General features: G+C 46.0%; 1 protein-coding gene across 2 annotated transcripts; it reads right to left on the bottom strand.

The window, feature by feature from the left end:
- Nucleotides 1-482: 482 nt before the first annotated feature.
- Nucleotides 483-7,588, bottom strand: TENT5A (terminal nucleotidyltransferase 5A). 2 transcript variants are annotated; one of them, XM_065911457.1, is made up of 3 exons: nucleotides 7,213-7,588; nucleotides 6,424-6,985; nucleotides 483-5,274 (listed from the first exon to the last, which is right to left on the bottom strand). In XM_065911457.1, the coding sequence occupies exons 1-3, from the start codon at nucleotides 7,230-7,232 to the stop codon at nucleotides 4,498-4,500; spliced, it is 1,359 nt and encodes a 452-aa protein (XP_065767529.1). In that variant the 5' UTR covers nucleotides 7,233-7,588; the 3' UTR covers nucleotides 483-4,497. The 2 variants fall into 2 exon arrangements, with proteins under 2 accessions (XP_065767529.1, XP_065767528.1); XM_065911456.1 differs by having other exon boundaries at nucleotides 7,269-7,409.
- Between the last annotated feature and the right edge of the window lie 8,319 nt (nucleotides 7,589-15,907).

The following is a 15,907-nucleotide window of genomic DNA, read 5'->3' on the forward strand; positions in this document are numbered from 1 at the left end:
CTTCTGATTAGTGACTTTCAAAAGGCCCTCCGTTCCTCCCAAGGTGAACACTCTGAGTAACACTATAGAGCCTTAGATGATACACATAAAACCGGTGATGACCTCATCACAGCACTTGGGCTACTCCCTAGAACCAAAGCCCCCTCAGGGCTATAGCAGCCCTGCAGTCCAGTCAGGAGCCACTACTGATCCTGAAAGACAGCTCTGCCTGGGGCACTTAACACAGGTAAGCTCATAACCAGATTCAAAATGTCAGTACTCATTATCTAGATTCTAATGGAGCCGACTGAGCCAGTCAAGAGTTGGGCTGGCTGTAAGCTGGGCATTTTAGTGACTTTACTCCAATCAGAAGTTGATAAAGGTGGGTCTTCTCCAAACACTGCCCCATCTTTTCTCATGGACACGGCTGGACTCAGAGGATACAGTCTTTGGCCAGCAAAGACACAGAAGACAACACACAAATCAATAGAAAAAAATAACTTCTTTTTATTTACAAAAAAAAAATCCAAATATTGGATGCTGTAAACAAAATTCACAATCTGTTCCCTCTAGCGTTGATTCAAACATGTCAGTTTTTAAAGAGTCCATTCTCCATCAACTCCTTTTCTGCCTGTGACACAGTCTAAAGTGAAAGTATTCCAAAAGAGTGACCCCAGAAGCAGCTTGCTGCAAACAGGACGTCTCGGAGCAGGCGATGGTTGTAGAGAGGTTGAAGAGAGAGACAGCCAGCGGGCAGAGACTCCTCCATTCTGCAAGGATTTGCAGCCAGTCTCACCAAGTTACTTGCCATCTTCCAACTCTGTACTTTGACCATGTACTTTGTTAGCAAGCCATTACTATAACAAAATATTACATAGAGATTCTTTCTTAGCACTAAAAAGGCTATGCTATGAGAGATCATAAAGAAAGATTATATTCAAACAGGTGCTATATATGAAATTACTTTTTTTGGCTTTTTGGCGTCATCTAACACATGTTGTCTTCAAACAACAAAAAAAGCTTATTTCTGAACTGCTGACAGCTTTTAACATAATACATTTCATTTACAAAATAGCTCACAATATTTATTTGACAAGCATTGCATTGAAAACAACTTTACACGCAGTAAGGCAACCTACAATAAGCAAACAGAAAGGGGTGGCAAAAATGAACAGTATCTTCACTTCTCTTGGCGTTCCCTCCTTGGCTTGGCTTACAGACCTTCTTCCATCCTTGCAATGCTGGAGCCTGGTTAAAACAGTCCACCCAATACCAAGAGTGAGCAAATATTTGATCCTGTTTCTGGAAAGGAAAAGTCCATCTTGATGTAGGACATCTTGAGGCAATGAGACTTTACTGCCAATAAAGTCAGCTTGTTAAAAGGGCACTGTCATGGGTGAAGTGCTCCCTGATGTGCCAGGCTGGACAGGTGAGAAGAGCCTCCAGCAGAGGGAAAAAAAAAAAAACTTCCTGCTTTAAAGTAACAGCACACTCGGCCAGATAAACACAAAGGTAAGCAAATCACAGACACTAATCAGGAGTTGAGAGCTGTCTTTTCTTCTGACCTATGACACATGGCTCTCTCTCATCAGACATTCAAATGTTTAGGCCACACATCCACAAAGATAGACATATATTCCACTGTTTGTTCAACTACATATGCACAAGACTATAGTACATACAAAAGGGAAATAAATTATATCAATCAAAGTAAATGCCGAAGGTTGTCTTGAGTACAGCCTGTTACTAACTGAATGCCAGGTGCTGGCATTTCCAACTATGCTACCAGCCCCGGAGTAAGCAAGAAAAGAACATAAATATCTGAGAAAACAAATGAAAAGTGTATTTTTCAAAGAAGGCCCCTCCATACAAGAATCTGTGCCATAAAATAACAGCCGATCGTTACTCTGGCAGAGCCGGAGACCTCCAGATTCTTTGTGAAATAGTGGATGACTCATCCGTCAAGAGTTAGGATGAGAAGGAAGAAGGCAGATGCCCAGCCGCTCTTCCTCCATTCCTGAGTGTTCCCTTAGCTTTAATCTTAGGGAATGTCCAAACAGGTAAGGAGAACAGAGCTCTGGGTTTCTGACGGTTAAGTATCAGGCTTAATCTGCAAATGGAACATTTCCTGGCAATTCGAAATGAATATCTCAAAACTCATGGCTGGAGTGAGCGAGTCGGAGCCAACATGGGAGAAGAAAAAGTTCCCTAGGAAACAGCGAGTGGCAGTGCAGTAGCTGTTACAGCTGGGACAGAGTTCACAGGGAGGGTGCTACAGCAAACCCATCGAGTTCCGGTGCAGGCTTCCAAGAAAGATGCGCAAGAAAGGTAATCGGATGGATTAAACTAACAATGAGCATCTGAGGGATGCCCGATAACAAACAGATTACACTGCCAATAGGATGATGCTGTTTTCTTCCCCAATCCCTCTCTAATGGATGACGACAATCAGCTGATTCTTCAGAGGGCTGCACATAGTAAGCAGTCATCCACTAGGGTTGGTAAGGGATGATGTGGCTGCCTCATAAGACAAGAGGGAAGGTTTTTGGATGTTAGTTTTGTTTTCAACAGATGCGTTTTCAGAGACCAGTGTCCAAAGAAATTAAAGGCTAGGAGGAGGGATGGGTTCAAGATTAGCTGTCACTGAACTGAAACAGTAATGCCAGTTCATTTCACAAAGGTGTAACTGGTCTCTTGAGACAGAAAATAAAGTTGGATCTGATTCGATGCAAAGTGAGTGAATTTGAAGTACAGTACTAAATATTTAAATGCAGTGTGACAACCAGATCGAAGATGTTTCATGTTGGCATGAATTTATAAAATTTTATATATAATATATATCTCATATATAAATTTTAAGCAATTGTGCAAATACTCTTTAAAAAGGGTCATTTCACATTTACTAAACTCTAGTGGTCCTGGAATGCATAATGCACTCATTTAAAAATTCATTTAAATATTAATAAGTAGTGTTCAGATCACCAGAAATTCTTTTGAGCAGTCAGGGATTTAAACAGACTATCACTGATCCATGATCCACTGGATTATACACCATGGAGGTATGCAAGTATTACAAAAACTAAAAGGGTTCAAACTGTCAAAATGGCAGTTCAGTATAAAAAAAAAGAGTGCTCTGCCAAACAAATATTCTCCCATTTGTGGAATTCTATGGCTCACAAAATAAAAAGAAAAAAAAACACTCACTAAAAAGGTATAATCTCTGCTCAATCTATCAAATATATTAATTGTTTTCCTCCTTCATTCACTTTAAGATTTTTAGATGTGGGATTTAATTCATCACTGCAATATGCCCACGTCTCAGGTCATCCTGCTGAAAACATAAAAGCACACAGTATTTAAACATTTCCTATTTGCTACATTATTCTAGACCATAGTCAATGAACTGTGTGTATATACACATATCACAAATATGTATATATATACACATAATATACACACACATACACATGTACCTAGGATAACATCACACCAACAAGGTTAAATTTATACAAGTATTTGTCAAGAAAAAAATAGGGCATCTCCTCCACCATTCACAAGCTTATGTGTTGTTTTATTTTCTTCTTGAGTCCCTGATAAAATAAAAGTCATTAAACCATAAAATTTTTCCACTTCAAATTTTCAGAAGGCAACAGGCACTTTGATGTATATTGGTGTGTAACAAATATAGTAACTCTTTATATATTCTACTATCTCTCTTCTACTCGGGTATTTTTATCTGGTAAATCTTTGGTCCTTGAGCATACTTTCTTTGCTACAGCTGTTTTTGCTTGCATTTTCACATTTTAAAAAATGTGAGCTATGCACGCAGCTGGAAATAATGTATTGTGTCATCATAAGTTCTGCAGTTTGTTATGAGAACTGCACCAACCTACTACTGTTCATTTGGAGCAAGCCATTTCTATTAGCGCAATGGGAGAGTTCCACAGATAGTATTCGCTACAAGCCTCAGCAATCCCAATGTTGGTGTACCCCTTATTCCCGTACCAATGTTACTATCTGAACTCCTGAACTCATAATTAAGTTGGAGGGAGACTTTTTTTGAATCTTCGTATATTCCCTTTTGTGAATTCCATCTTATAAGAAACTATCTATCCACTTGTCTTTTTTTCCTATGGCAAAGCTATGGGAGCAGGTACTGCAAACCCATATTGTCATCAAGCTTTTTTTTTTCCTGTCTCTTGTTATTTTAGGAGAACCTGGTTGCTTTTAATGACAGGTCTCTTTTGTTTCAGGAAAGAATCCAATTGGGTAGGAGAATCAGGTGGGAGGGTTGGTGGTGGTGGGTGGGTTATTTCGAGATCGTGCCCCCGTACCTATGAAAAGATCCACAAAGCTTTGCCAAGTTTAAAACCAGGAGCAGATCATCATTGCACAAAACATATCCCTAATCAGGGCTGGGTCATTCAGCCTTTTTCTTTTTCTTTTCTCTCTCTCTCTCTTTTTATTTTTCCTATTTTGTCTGAAATGACTTCCCCACAGGACATTCTCAAATGATTCTTAATTGCAGGGTAGCCAAGTGGAGTATGTCTGTTGCTGGCATGTGAACACTGGCTGGACCTGTGCAATATAGTAATTGCTAAAGTTGGCATCTGCTACATAGGGAGCCGGCTGGTAATAGCAAGTGACATTGGCCACGTTAGGGATGACATTCTGGTCAGCTAGCACCCGGATAGCCAGCATTGTGATCAGGTTTAAAGTCTGTCTTCTTTCATGTCCCATCAGACACACGGTACTCTCATTCACCACTCCATGAAGGGTCATGAGATAGTCATACTTGCGGTCTTCCAAGCCCACGAAGTGGTTCTGCAAATAGGACTCCAGTTTTCTCTGCTGCTCTCCAATGTCTGAGAAGTCGATGAAAAACCTGGAACACATATACCTCTGAAGGGTCTTGATCTCATCAGAGGCGGGCCTAAAGCCCCTCACTAACAGGTTGCAGTACTTTAGCAGGCCTCCCCCTCTGATTTCCTCTGGGTTCCGCGTGGCAATGATCTTGTTACAAAGGTGATCAAAGGCTTCATGGAAATCGCCATAGACGCTCTCCCCAATTATTGTGGGGTGAAACGTTTCAGTCATCGGGTTCTCTGAACATTCGTAAAAGAGGAGAAGAGAGTCTAATTTGATTTGAAAAGAATCTACACTAAATTCAAACTGCCTCCGGAGGGAATCCACAAATTTCAGTTCCACATTTTTGCCACTGTTGTTTGACAGGGATATAAGACTCCATCGGTCAGAGTCATTGCACACTTTAACCATTTTCTGCACATAAGCTTCCTACAATTTAAAAGACAAAACAAGAAGATGAGCAAACCTAGAAAAAAATAATAAATACATCCTCATCACAGCTGAGAATTATTTTGCTCCTTCCCTTTTGTTTTGTCAAGTTTCAGCAAAACACTACCTACAGGTTTAAACATTAAACAGTCTTCTGAAAACAACAACCAAAAAATACATTTAACGAGTGGTTCTGCTGTCTGGGAAAGAGACTAGAAGTAATAGTTTGAGGCTTTTGGCAGACATAGCACAGTACTAAGCGGTTCTGTTGTCATGTCTGACTTTTGAAATGTTATTTTCTGAGAATGTTCTTATAGGTACAAGCTTCACACAATATAGCCACAATATTCAAAAGACAGAAGGGCCTGCAGTGAAAAGTCAGTCTGCCTCATCCTGTCCCTAGTCACCTAGTTTCCCCTCCACCCCCCAGGCAACTGATAGGACCAGTATCTTATGGATTCCCGCTGGGATTCTGCAGCTAAAATCAAATATGAACTAAATTAAGACATTCTGGGAGGCTGGTTCCTCCGATCATTTTAACTAATTGCATAAAACGCGCTTTGCGCCAAAGTGGGGAGGAGGGGACGCATTATATCCCGAACCCAAGAACCAACCCGGAGAAGAGCTTTATTTATTCTTAATGCCTGCAGTCAGCAGAAAGCAGCTACAAAATCTAGTCACATTTTCCAATACAATAATAAGCCCGTTGACTCGCCTCTGCTGCAGGCTGCTCTTTTTCCCAGAGACTCAATCATCCAATGACTCAAAAAAAAAAAAAAAAAAAAGGACAATATTTCACTCTTCTACTTATCAGAATGTACGAATGTACTCCGGACACGTCTCAAGCAAGGAAAGCCAAGAGTTAAAAAATAAGGAGAAGGAAGAGAGGGCAGGGCAGATGAGGAAGCAGAAGGCGCGGGGCGCTGAAGCAGCAAGTCAACGAAAACACTCAGACACAAGTCCACGCACCTTCGTGAACTCAGAAAAAAAAAATAAATAAAATAACTCAAAAGCAAAATCAGCCAGGGCGCGCACACGGGTCCGGGTGGCCGACCCGAGCTCCGGTGTCAGCCGTGCAGCACTCGCGCCCGGCCCACCGCGGGGGCCCCCGGCTCCTCTGGGGTGGGGGGTGAGGGGGGTGTGCTTTACCTTGAGCGTGAGTGGTGTGATCTTCTCCTTGTTCACCCCTTCGGGTAAGAAGTCCAACAGGCAGTCCAGCACGACGTCCTTCACAGTCTGAAACTCCTCTTCCCCGCGCAGGTCGGCGCAGAAGATGAGGTCCAGGTCTTTGTAGCCCAGGCCGCTGTCCTGGTGCAGGACGTGGCTGGCGGCCGAGCCGTTGAGGCGCACGTCGCGGACGCCGATGCGCTTCTCCGCCAGCCGCCGCCGCACCACTTTCACGATCAGGCTGGGCTGCAGCTCGAGCGTGGGGAAGTTGCCGCGCCCGTGGATTGGGATGGTCTCGCTCAGGATGCCATCCAGCCGCTGCACTTGCTCCCAGTTCAGCACGTTGCAGTGCGCCGTGGGACTCTCGCAGTATTCCAAGCAATGCCCGGCGAACCCGTCGCCGCCGCCGCCGCAGTCGCCGCCGCTCAGATCGCCGCCCAGGGGGATGTAGTGGCCGCCGGCCAGCTCGTCCTCGGCCATGGCAAAGTACCCTTCGCCTTCCGCCATGAAGTGCCCGCCGAACGCCACTTGGCCCTGGTCGGTCCTAAGAGAGAACGGGGGTGGGGGAAGTGGGGAAAGGAGCGCGCTGAGGACGCTGAGGAGCGGCCAAGCGGACGGGGCGGGGGGGAGCCCGCGGAGGCAAGAACGCGCCCCCTTTCCCCGCTGGAATCCCCCCGCCTCGCCTTGGGGGGCACCCCGGAGACGCTCCCTCCCCAGGCCCCCGCGGTCCCCCAGCCGCGCGCGCCGCGCCCCGCAAGAGCAGCCCCGCACCAAAAGTATCTCTGATGCATCTGGAAAAGCGCAAGCGGGAGTCCCGTCTGTGTCACCTGGAGGCGACCGCCCCTTCTAGGAGCGCGGCGAGCGAGGAACTGCGAGGCGACAACTCTTCGGGAGCAGCGAGTGCGCTCCCTGCCGCGGCGAGCGACTCGAGTCCTTCCTAGACCCCCGCCGCCCGCGCCGGCCACTCCCGCCCCTCGTCCCCGCCCGCGCCGCCTGAGTCGCGGTGGTCCCGGAGGTGGCGGCTCCTGCTGCCGCCGCCGCCGCCGCCGCCGCACACGTTCCTGTCTCTGGAGCTTTAGCAGTTGTGCGGGAGAAACGGCCTCAGTACTTTTTTTATACGAGGTCCTCTGGGCGCTTCCGGGGCCCGGCGCCGCACGAATCGCCACACCCTCCTCATCTGCATAGGGCGCCGCCCCCGCCCGCCCGCCGGGCGGCCAGAGCCCAGCGGAGCCGAAGGGCTGCGGCGGCCGGTCCCGGAGCGCGAGGCCGGAGGCGGGTGTGAGTGTGCATTCATGTGCCTGTACGTATATTTGACGTATGGATCCCCCCCCCCGACACACACACACACACACACACACACACACAAAACACCCCTCTTTTTATTTTTTTTCCCCCTCCAACGAAGAGACATTTCCGATGCCTCAAGAGTTCTAAATCGCCCGCACAAACGGAGCCCGGCGAAATTCGCGCAACTGCAGAAACTTCCCAAAACATAAAATTCTCGCCTTTTCTGGCGCGTCATTATAGCTTATGGACGGGGTTCCAGAAGTTCTTTCGACTCTCCCCACCCCCGACCATCGTTTTATTAGGCAATGTGTGGTGTAAAGCTAGGCCATTTACTCCGTTAATAAACCCGGCCTCGGCGAGAACTAAGGCGCCCACTTCGTGCCGGTCAGGCGGCGCGCGCGAGGGGCAGGGCGAGCTCCCCCGGGTTTCGATTCTCCAGACCTCAGGCGGCGCGGGGAGCTCGGCGTGAGCCCGCGGCGCGCGGGGGCGGAGCGTGCGCCCGTCTCCCGCGCGCGCGAGCGGGCCGGGGCGGCCGGGGGCGCGGCGCGGGGCCAGCGCGCGTCCCCGAGCGGGCGCTCCGGCGGGCCTGACAGCTGGAAGGGCGCGCGGCCAGCGGCTTAGGACCCGGCGGGCCCGGAGTGCGGCGCGCGGGGAGCGCGCGGCCGCCGGGTCGCGCGAAGGGCTGCCGAGCCGGGCCGCACGCTCCGGCGGCGCGGTCTCTCCCCGAGACCTGAGGCGGAGAACCGCGTCCGTTCCTGGGGCAAGGTTTTCCTTTTTCAAGTGAGTGTGCTAATGTCAGTGTGAAACAAGCTGGTGTTCCATGACCCGCGAAGAGTACGAGTTTAAAGGACACAAGAGTTCCTCTCGCAGCCCCTCAACTTCAGTCGCCTCAGCGGCGCGAAAGGAGCGTGGTGTTATCTCCGCGAGCCCTCGCGCTCACACCCATCCCCCCCACCCCGGTCTTTGCTAGAAAGCGCCCCCCTTTCTTCCGACTGTCAATTCTGGCTGCTCGATACCTCTTTTCAAACTTAGAAGAGTAACTTTCCTTCGCGTGGAGGCCGTGGGCTCCTGAGGTGGTGGTAGGGGGGGTGCGCCTGGGAAGCTTGGAAACTCCCGCCTGTGGCCCCGCACGACCCCGGCCGCCCTGCCTGCGAGGGAACACGACCCGCCCCCTCCGAACAGGGGGAGCCCCGGCCTCGTCACCGAAGCTGAGCGCCTGGACGGGGGTGTTGGGGGGTTAGGGGGCACGGTCACCCGCCGAGCCTCCAGCTGCGTGGCAACGCCGCCCCCTGCCGGTGCCCTGCGGAGCTGCTCTCAAAGCGGAGGAACCAGCGGGACCGCAGACGGAAGCCATTACTCCTCAGCGCCGGCCTCGAGAGGTGCGGGAGTCGGGGAAGAGACCGCGGGACAACCAGCCACACGACTCTCACGGGTCCATCGCTTCCCAAGATGCATATTCCCATGAATATGGATCTAGTCACCTGTGCATAACTGCGCGTATGTTGTGAAAGAAGTGTGATTTGACATAGAGCAGTGGTGGACTTGGATGTCCCTGGTGGCACAGTGGATAAGAATTCGCCTGCCGATGTAGGAGACATGAGAGGCGCGGGTTCCATCCCTGGATCGGGAAGATCCCCTGGAGGAGGGCATGGCAACCCTTTCCAGCACTCTTGCCTGGAGAACCCCATGGACAGAGGAGCCTGGTGGGCTACAGTCCACGGGGTCGCAAACAGTCGGATAGGATTGAAGCAACTTGGCACACACATACACACAGTCGTGGACTAGCTGAGACCAGGGGAGCTGGGGAGACAGAGGAGCGGCGTCCTTTAGATCGGATCTTGGAAAGTGGACTTGGCTTGGTAGTTGAGGAAGGAGAAAAGCACTACCTACCAGCAAAAGGGAAGAGTGTAAGAGAATTGGAGTTTGAGCAAGGTCTTATAGACCGCCGCTGTAAGAAATGAGATTGGTGGTACATTTCGATACATACCAGGTTGGTTTCTAGGAACTTCGTGAGAACCTCTGGGCAATACTCTGCTTAACTCTTTACAAGTAACACTTCGTTTAATCTTCACTTGAGAAGATATCCTCTATCACAGGGATTTGGAAACAAGAACTGTGAGCTAGAGATTTGCCCAAGTTTCATGGCTAATCAGTGGTGAGTTCAGCCCTTGAAACCAAACCTTTTCTCTGGGGAGTGCTATTTAGCCATTGTTTTCAGGAAATAGGATACATGTAGCCTACCAGTACCTTCTGGTAATTTGAACCTCTGAATTTGAACGAAAAATAAAAGGCCTTTTCTATAACGAAACACATGCCAAAGGCTAATATGAATTCTGCCCTGAAAACAAAAGCAATGGAGTAGATTATGTAGTAGATGAAAATGAAAGTTAGTCACTCACTGATGTCTGACTGTTTGCGACTCCATGGACCGTAGCCTGCCAGGTTTCTCTGTCCATGGAACTCTCCACTCAAGACTACTGGAGTAGGTAGTCATTCCCTTCTCCAGGGGATCTTTCCGACCCAGGGCTCGAACCTGGGTCTCCAGCGTTGCAGGTGGATTCTTTTCTGTCTGAGCCACCTGAGAAGCCCAGTATTAGGTACACTGCACTAAAAAAAAAAAAATTAAAAATTTAGCCCCACTGCCATTATTTTGTACTTTAAGCCTTCTCCCAAAAAAAGTGGGGAAGGAAAAAAAAAGCTTTAGAGTCTCTGAGCCCTTGGCTATCCGGGCTTCAGGAAATCTTCAAGATTTTGGTTGTGGGGCTTAAGGAATCTACATTTTAGGAAGCTGCCCATGCGATTCCTAATGCAAGGGCCCAGCCACAATTTACACTAGGCTGATAAGGGATAATGGCAGCCTGGTTCTCTAGGTGGGCAGCTCCTCTCCCTGGCAGAGGCTGCTCTTTTCTGCCTGGCTGCTCTCATGACCTCTCCCAAGAGTGGAGAGCATGGCTGAGAGGCAGAGGTGGAGCCTGAGGCCAGCTCCAGAGAGTGCAGTGCATCAGACCCTATGCTTGAGAAGGGTGAGTCCCAGGAGCAGTGGGGCAAGACACCTTCTTCCAAGTCGCCAGGGCCTTGTAGCTGACACTTCCCTGACTCTCTAACAAAGCATTACCCCTCTCCATCTGGGTTCTCCCTTCCTAGCACCCTTCCTAATCCCAATAGTCCAGACCTGCCACCTCCTGTGCTATTACATCTGGGATCTCTTACTTTTGGCAACACTGCATAGTGTATTGAATTCATATGGGCCTGATTCATAGTGGCCACTTGATACATATTGTCGAATGAAAGCATCTGTTGTTCTTTATCCCTCTTCTCCCTGTCTTCAAATTGAGATAATATTTACATTCTGGGGGAAAAAAAAAGGTTCATCCTTACATGAAATTGTAAATTTTGCAGTTGCAAGTACTTTTTTTCTCCTAGAAACCAAACTAATTATCAAATAAGAAAATCCCCACTCTCCAAACATGTTCATTGCCAAGATCACCTCTCAACACAGTTATCCTTGGATTAAATTTAGATGCAGAGTTGCCATATACATGTCTGTATACTAGGCTTTAAATAGGTTTTAATTTCTGTAGCTTTTTGGTAAATAATTTACTTTTTCTCATCTTAAAGGGTAGAAAGATCTATGGCAATATAATGCTGTATGTCTGTATCTGTAGTTCTTAAAGGAAAGCGGAAAAAAAGAAACACTTATGACTAGTCAACCTTGATTTAAAAGTAATAGTGACAGTCAGTATGGACTTAGCAAAATAAGAAGAAATTCCATTTTGGCCTGGATCGTACTTAATGTTATTGAGTTGGTTATAATGTGCCAGACACTATGGTTAGTATTTTATAGACACCATTTCTTTTAAACTTTCTCCACATATCAGAGCTCTACATATCCCATCCCCATTTTCCAGGTAGGGATGATGAGGCAGAGGAAGGTTAAGGAACTTACAGAAGTGGCAGAGCCACTCCTGTGGCTGCTCTCTGTGGCTTTCCCTCTGGGAGCCTTCCTTCCCCCTGCCATTTCATTTTCCTTTTAGGCTTAAAACTGAACTGGTGCTGTGCTCTGCTCCTACATTCTTTCCAAATTCTATATGCTCAGCTTGTATAGAATGTTGAAGACCAAGATGTTTTGTCCTGAAACAGCTGCTGAGGTCAGAATGCACCTGCCTGGGTCGATGAGAGTTTCTTCCTCAGTCAGAAAGGCCCACCTCCCTGACTGGGGGATCCAGAAAGTTAGCAGCCTTCCAAAGAGGCTTTGAGAAAACCATACACACACACACACACACACACACACACGCACGCACGCACACAGAAACAGGGTGGGAGGATCACAGTCTGCCCCAAGTTCACTTAGCTATCTTGCTACCGTTCCCATTTTGCTTTGTCTGCTTCCTGTCTTTTCAGGAATGGTTTCAGAAGATAACTAGCAAATAAATATGCAACGATGCCGCCACACTTACATCCAAACATTGCTTAGAACACAGCAGTGGGGCCTAGTTCCTCTCTCTCCCCAGATTGTTGTCTTGCTCTTCATCTTTTCACACCAGCTCTCTCCACGTTCTCCATGGATTATCCACCTTCCCCTGCCCTTGCCCTTTCCACCAAAAGTGACAAAACTCTGCAGAAATACCTTGTCCCCTCACCCCCACCCTGGGTCAGAGCAGTGAGATGTGAAGACTTTGGGCCGCTCCCCACACCCTTGCCATTCACCACCTTGCTAGGGCAGAGTGGTTCCTGAGGCTATGGAGGACAGACAGGCATCCTTCTCCAGCCGTGTCCACACAGAAGTCCACACTGCAGGGCAAACAGGAGCTTTCTGTCATCCAGTTATTATTAGTAGAACAGCAGCCAATCAAAGGGCTTCATGTAAAAATTAAAACTCCCTTGGGAAACTAGTCAATACATTACCTGTTTTCCCAGGGAATGCTGCTTGTGAAATGACTCTGCTCGTGTTTCTTCAGGGAAATAAAGGTTTATTCAAGGCCTATCAAAGGCAAGAGACATCCTAAATCATACAGCTTCTAGTCTTGAGAATAACAGCCCAGCATCGTATTACTTATATGGTTGTTAGCAATCGACAGATTGACTTCTATAGTTTAAACTTTTCAACACTTTTTTCCTGTTTTATTTCATTTTATCTTCAAAATTATCCTGACCAATGTGCAGTGCTGGAAATTCTAGGTGATTTTCTCAGTTTTACATCTCTAATTCTGGAAAAATCAAAGTAAGACTCAGTTGCTTTCAGTCATGGGCCAGCGTCCCTTTCTCGGTACCACATGGTTTAATCTTTCACACACTCAAATATCTGTGAGTATATTTCAGTGATCAGTAAGAAACTGTTCAGGTTGAAGGGAACTTCTAGCCACAGAGAGCATTGTTTGTATGAACTACATTCTCACCTGTGAACATCTTACAAAACTGTTGAGTATCTCCTAAGTGTCATTTCCTAAGGTTATTTTTAAGAGTATTTGTTTGACATAGAGTTTCCCTGGTGGCTCAGAGGTTAAAGCGTCTGCCTGCAATGCAGGAGACCTGGGTTCGATCCCTGGGTCAGGAAGATCCCCTGAAGAAGGAAATGGCAACCCACTCCAGTATTCTTGCCTGGAGAATCCCATGGATGGAGGAGCCTGGTGGGCTACAGTCCATGGGGTCCCAAAGAGTTGGACACGACTGAGCGACTTCACTTTCACTTTCACTTTATTTGACATATATGACCAGGTAAAAACAGTTCTTTGCATAGTCAGAGATCATTGAGCTTTGGAAATTCAATATGCAAGCAACACAGTCCTATGTCATCACTCTTAAAATCAAACTCAATGCAGATAATCCTTTAATAGAGTTCTTCATCAGAAAGACAAGCCAGTATTTTCTTGTGCTACTATCAGTGCTGATTATGTCAGAAGTTCTTCCTGTTTTGACATCTTGGTGAAACGCTTGCTGTTTCAATGTTGCAAGTCCCATGGACCAGACTGTTTTCTTTTCTCCAAACAAAAGAGACATTCAAAAGTCACATTCATTTGGCAAAATGTAAACTAGAAATACACGTGTATTTTCAAAACCTACCAAATATGAATAAGTAAACTGCTTTTCCCCCAAAGTCATATTTATATTACAAGTTTTTCCTTCTGCAAGTTTGTACTAGAAGAATGTTTAACTTCTCTGAAGAAAATGTGGATGTTTACTTGTGGTGCTTATAAAGCTTTGAGAAAGGTACAAGGTGGGAGTATAATGAATTATATTCTAAAAGGATTCATTATATAATGAATTATTTTCTAAAAGGAATTTGGCCAAAATATGCATGTACCTTGTGAAAAGAGAGAGAGAGAGAAAGAAGACTGTTTTCTGTGGGTATATCCAGTTCATTCTGATACATTTTTAGCCAACTCTTACTTTGTACACATATGTTGACATATTGGTCACTGATCATTAATTTATATGACCTTTCAACATTTCAGACATAATTAAACATGGTGTATATCCATCTTACCAGCACCATTTTGATATGCCAAAATCAGAAATTGTGTAATTACCATGTGAATTTATAGCAGCTACAAAAAGTATATTTGCTCACATGCTTAGACCATACACTGATTCAGTAATGCATATATACCTCCTTGCTTAAAAGAATTTTTTAAACATTTCTACCATCACTTTCTTTGTTAAAATCTTTTCCTCTTAATCTCCTTCCCTACCTCAAAATTATCTGCTGCAAAGACAGGAATAAATTAAACAGCACAATTAAATAGATAGCCAATGGGGAATTTGCCATATGATTCGGGGAACTCAAACAGGGGCTCTCTATCACCCTAGGGGGTAGGAAGGGGAGGGAGATAGTACAGCTAATGCTGCCCTATGTTAGGGAGAAGTTACTGTGGAAAATTGTAAGCAACCAAAAAGCACGTTTCTGAGTCTTAGAATGTCTAAGAAACTGACCACAACAGATAGTAACATGACACATAATATTTAAAATGAAGGTTTTTTCCCCAAAAGCTACTAGGGTGATGAACATGTTTCTAGACAGGCTTCTTAAAAGCTGTTCAAACCAGACTCTAGAAAGATAAATTTGACCACCTTGAAAATGCTGGGCTTCTTAAGTAAAATATGAATGGGAAAACTAGCTGCAGACTCTAAGCACTAAGACATTTGGATATATTTTAGCAATATGGAATAAAAGATTCAACTTTCTAAAAAAAAATAAAAGAATCATTACTTGAGATAGTATAGAGAGTAGAAAATAAGAGCTATCAAAGTTATTAACATGGAAGCTTCTGACTGGAGATCGATTTCTGAGAAGCCATAGCTCCAGCCAGAGTCCTGGACATTAAAAGGAAGTTCTTGCTAACACATAATTAAGTACCCACAGTTTAGATAAGCTATCTCCAAAGGGCAATTGAACTGCCCTCCAGGTTTTGAAATTTATAGTTACTCAATGAAGTCATTGTTTAGCATAAAAGAAATGACATTCTTTTTTTTTTTTTTAATTTTTTTAGGCAATGGCACCCCACTCCAGTACTCTTGCCTGGAAAATCCCATGGACGGAGGAGCCTGGTGGGCTGCAGTCCATGGGGTTGCTAAGAGTCAGATACGACTGAGTGACTTCACTTTCACTTTTCACTTTCATGCATTGGAGAAGGAAATGGCAACCCACTCCAGTGTTCTTGCCTGGAGAATCCCAGGGACGGGGGAGCCTGGTGGGCTGCCGTCTGTGGGGTCACACAGAGTCGGACATGACTGAAGCGACTTAGCAGCAGCAGCATTTTAATTGGAGGCTAATTACTTTACAATATTGTGATGGTTTTTGCATACATTCACATGAATCAGCCATGGGTGTACATGTGTTCTTCCTATCAGAAAGTCATTTTACAGTATTAAAACAGAAAAAAAAAATGGCATTTGACATAATTTGTCCCACAACCGCTCCCTAGTTTCCATTAAAATTCTAAAGCTATTTATTTTGCCCTCCACTGGCACTAATTTGGCAACCTTACTCTCTCCATCTACTCAATGTGAGTTCTCTGTAAGCAGTAATTCAACATACTTGCCCTGACCAGAAATATGTGACTTTGCTGTGTGTTAAAAATAGCTTCCCCTTTTGAGCACTTGTGATTTGTTTAGTTTATTCTAGTCTTCTACTCCTGACATGTCTTGGAACATTACTTCTGTCCTTCATTGGATTACAGGA

This window comes from Muntiacus reevesi, chromosome 19, assembly GCF_963930625.1.
Source record: "Muntiacus reevesi chromosome 19, mMunRee1.1, whole genome shotgun sequence".
Classification (NCBI taxonomy): domain Eukaryota; kingdom Metazoa; phylum Chordata; class Mammalia; order Artiodactyla; family Cervidae; genus Muntiacus; species Muntiacus reevesi.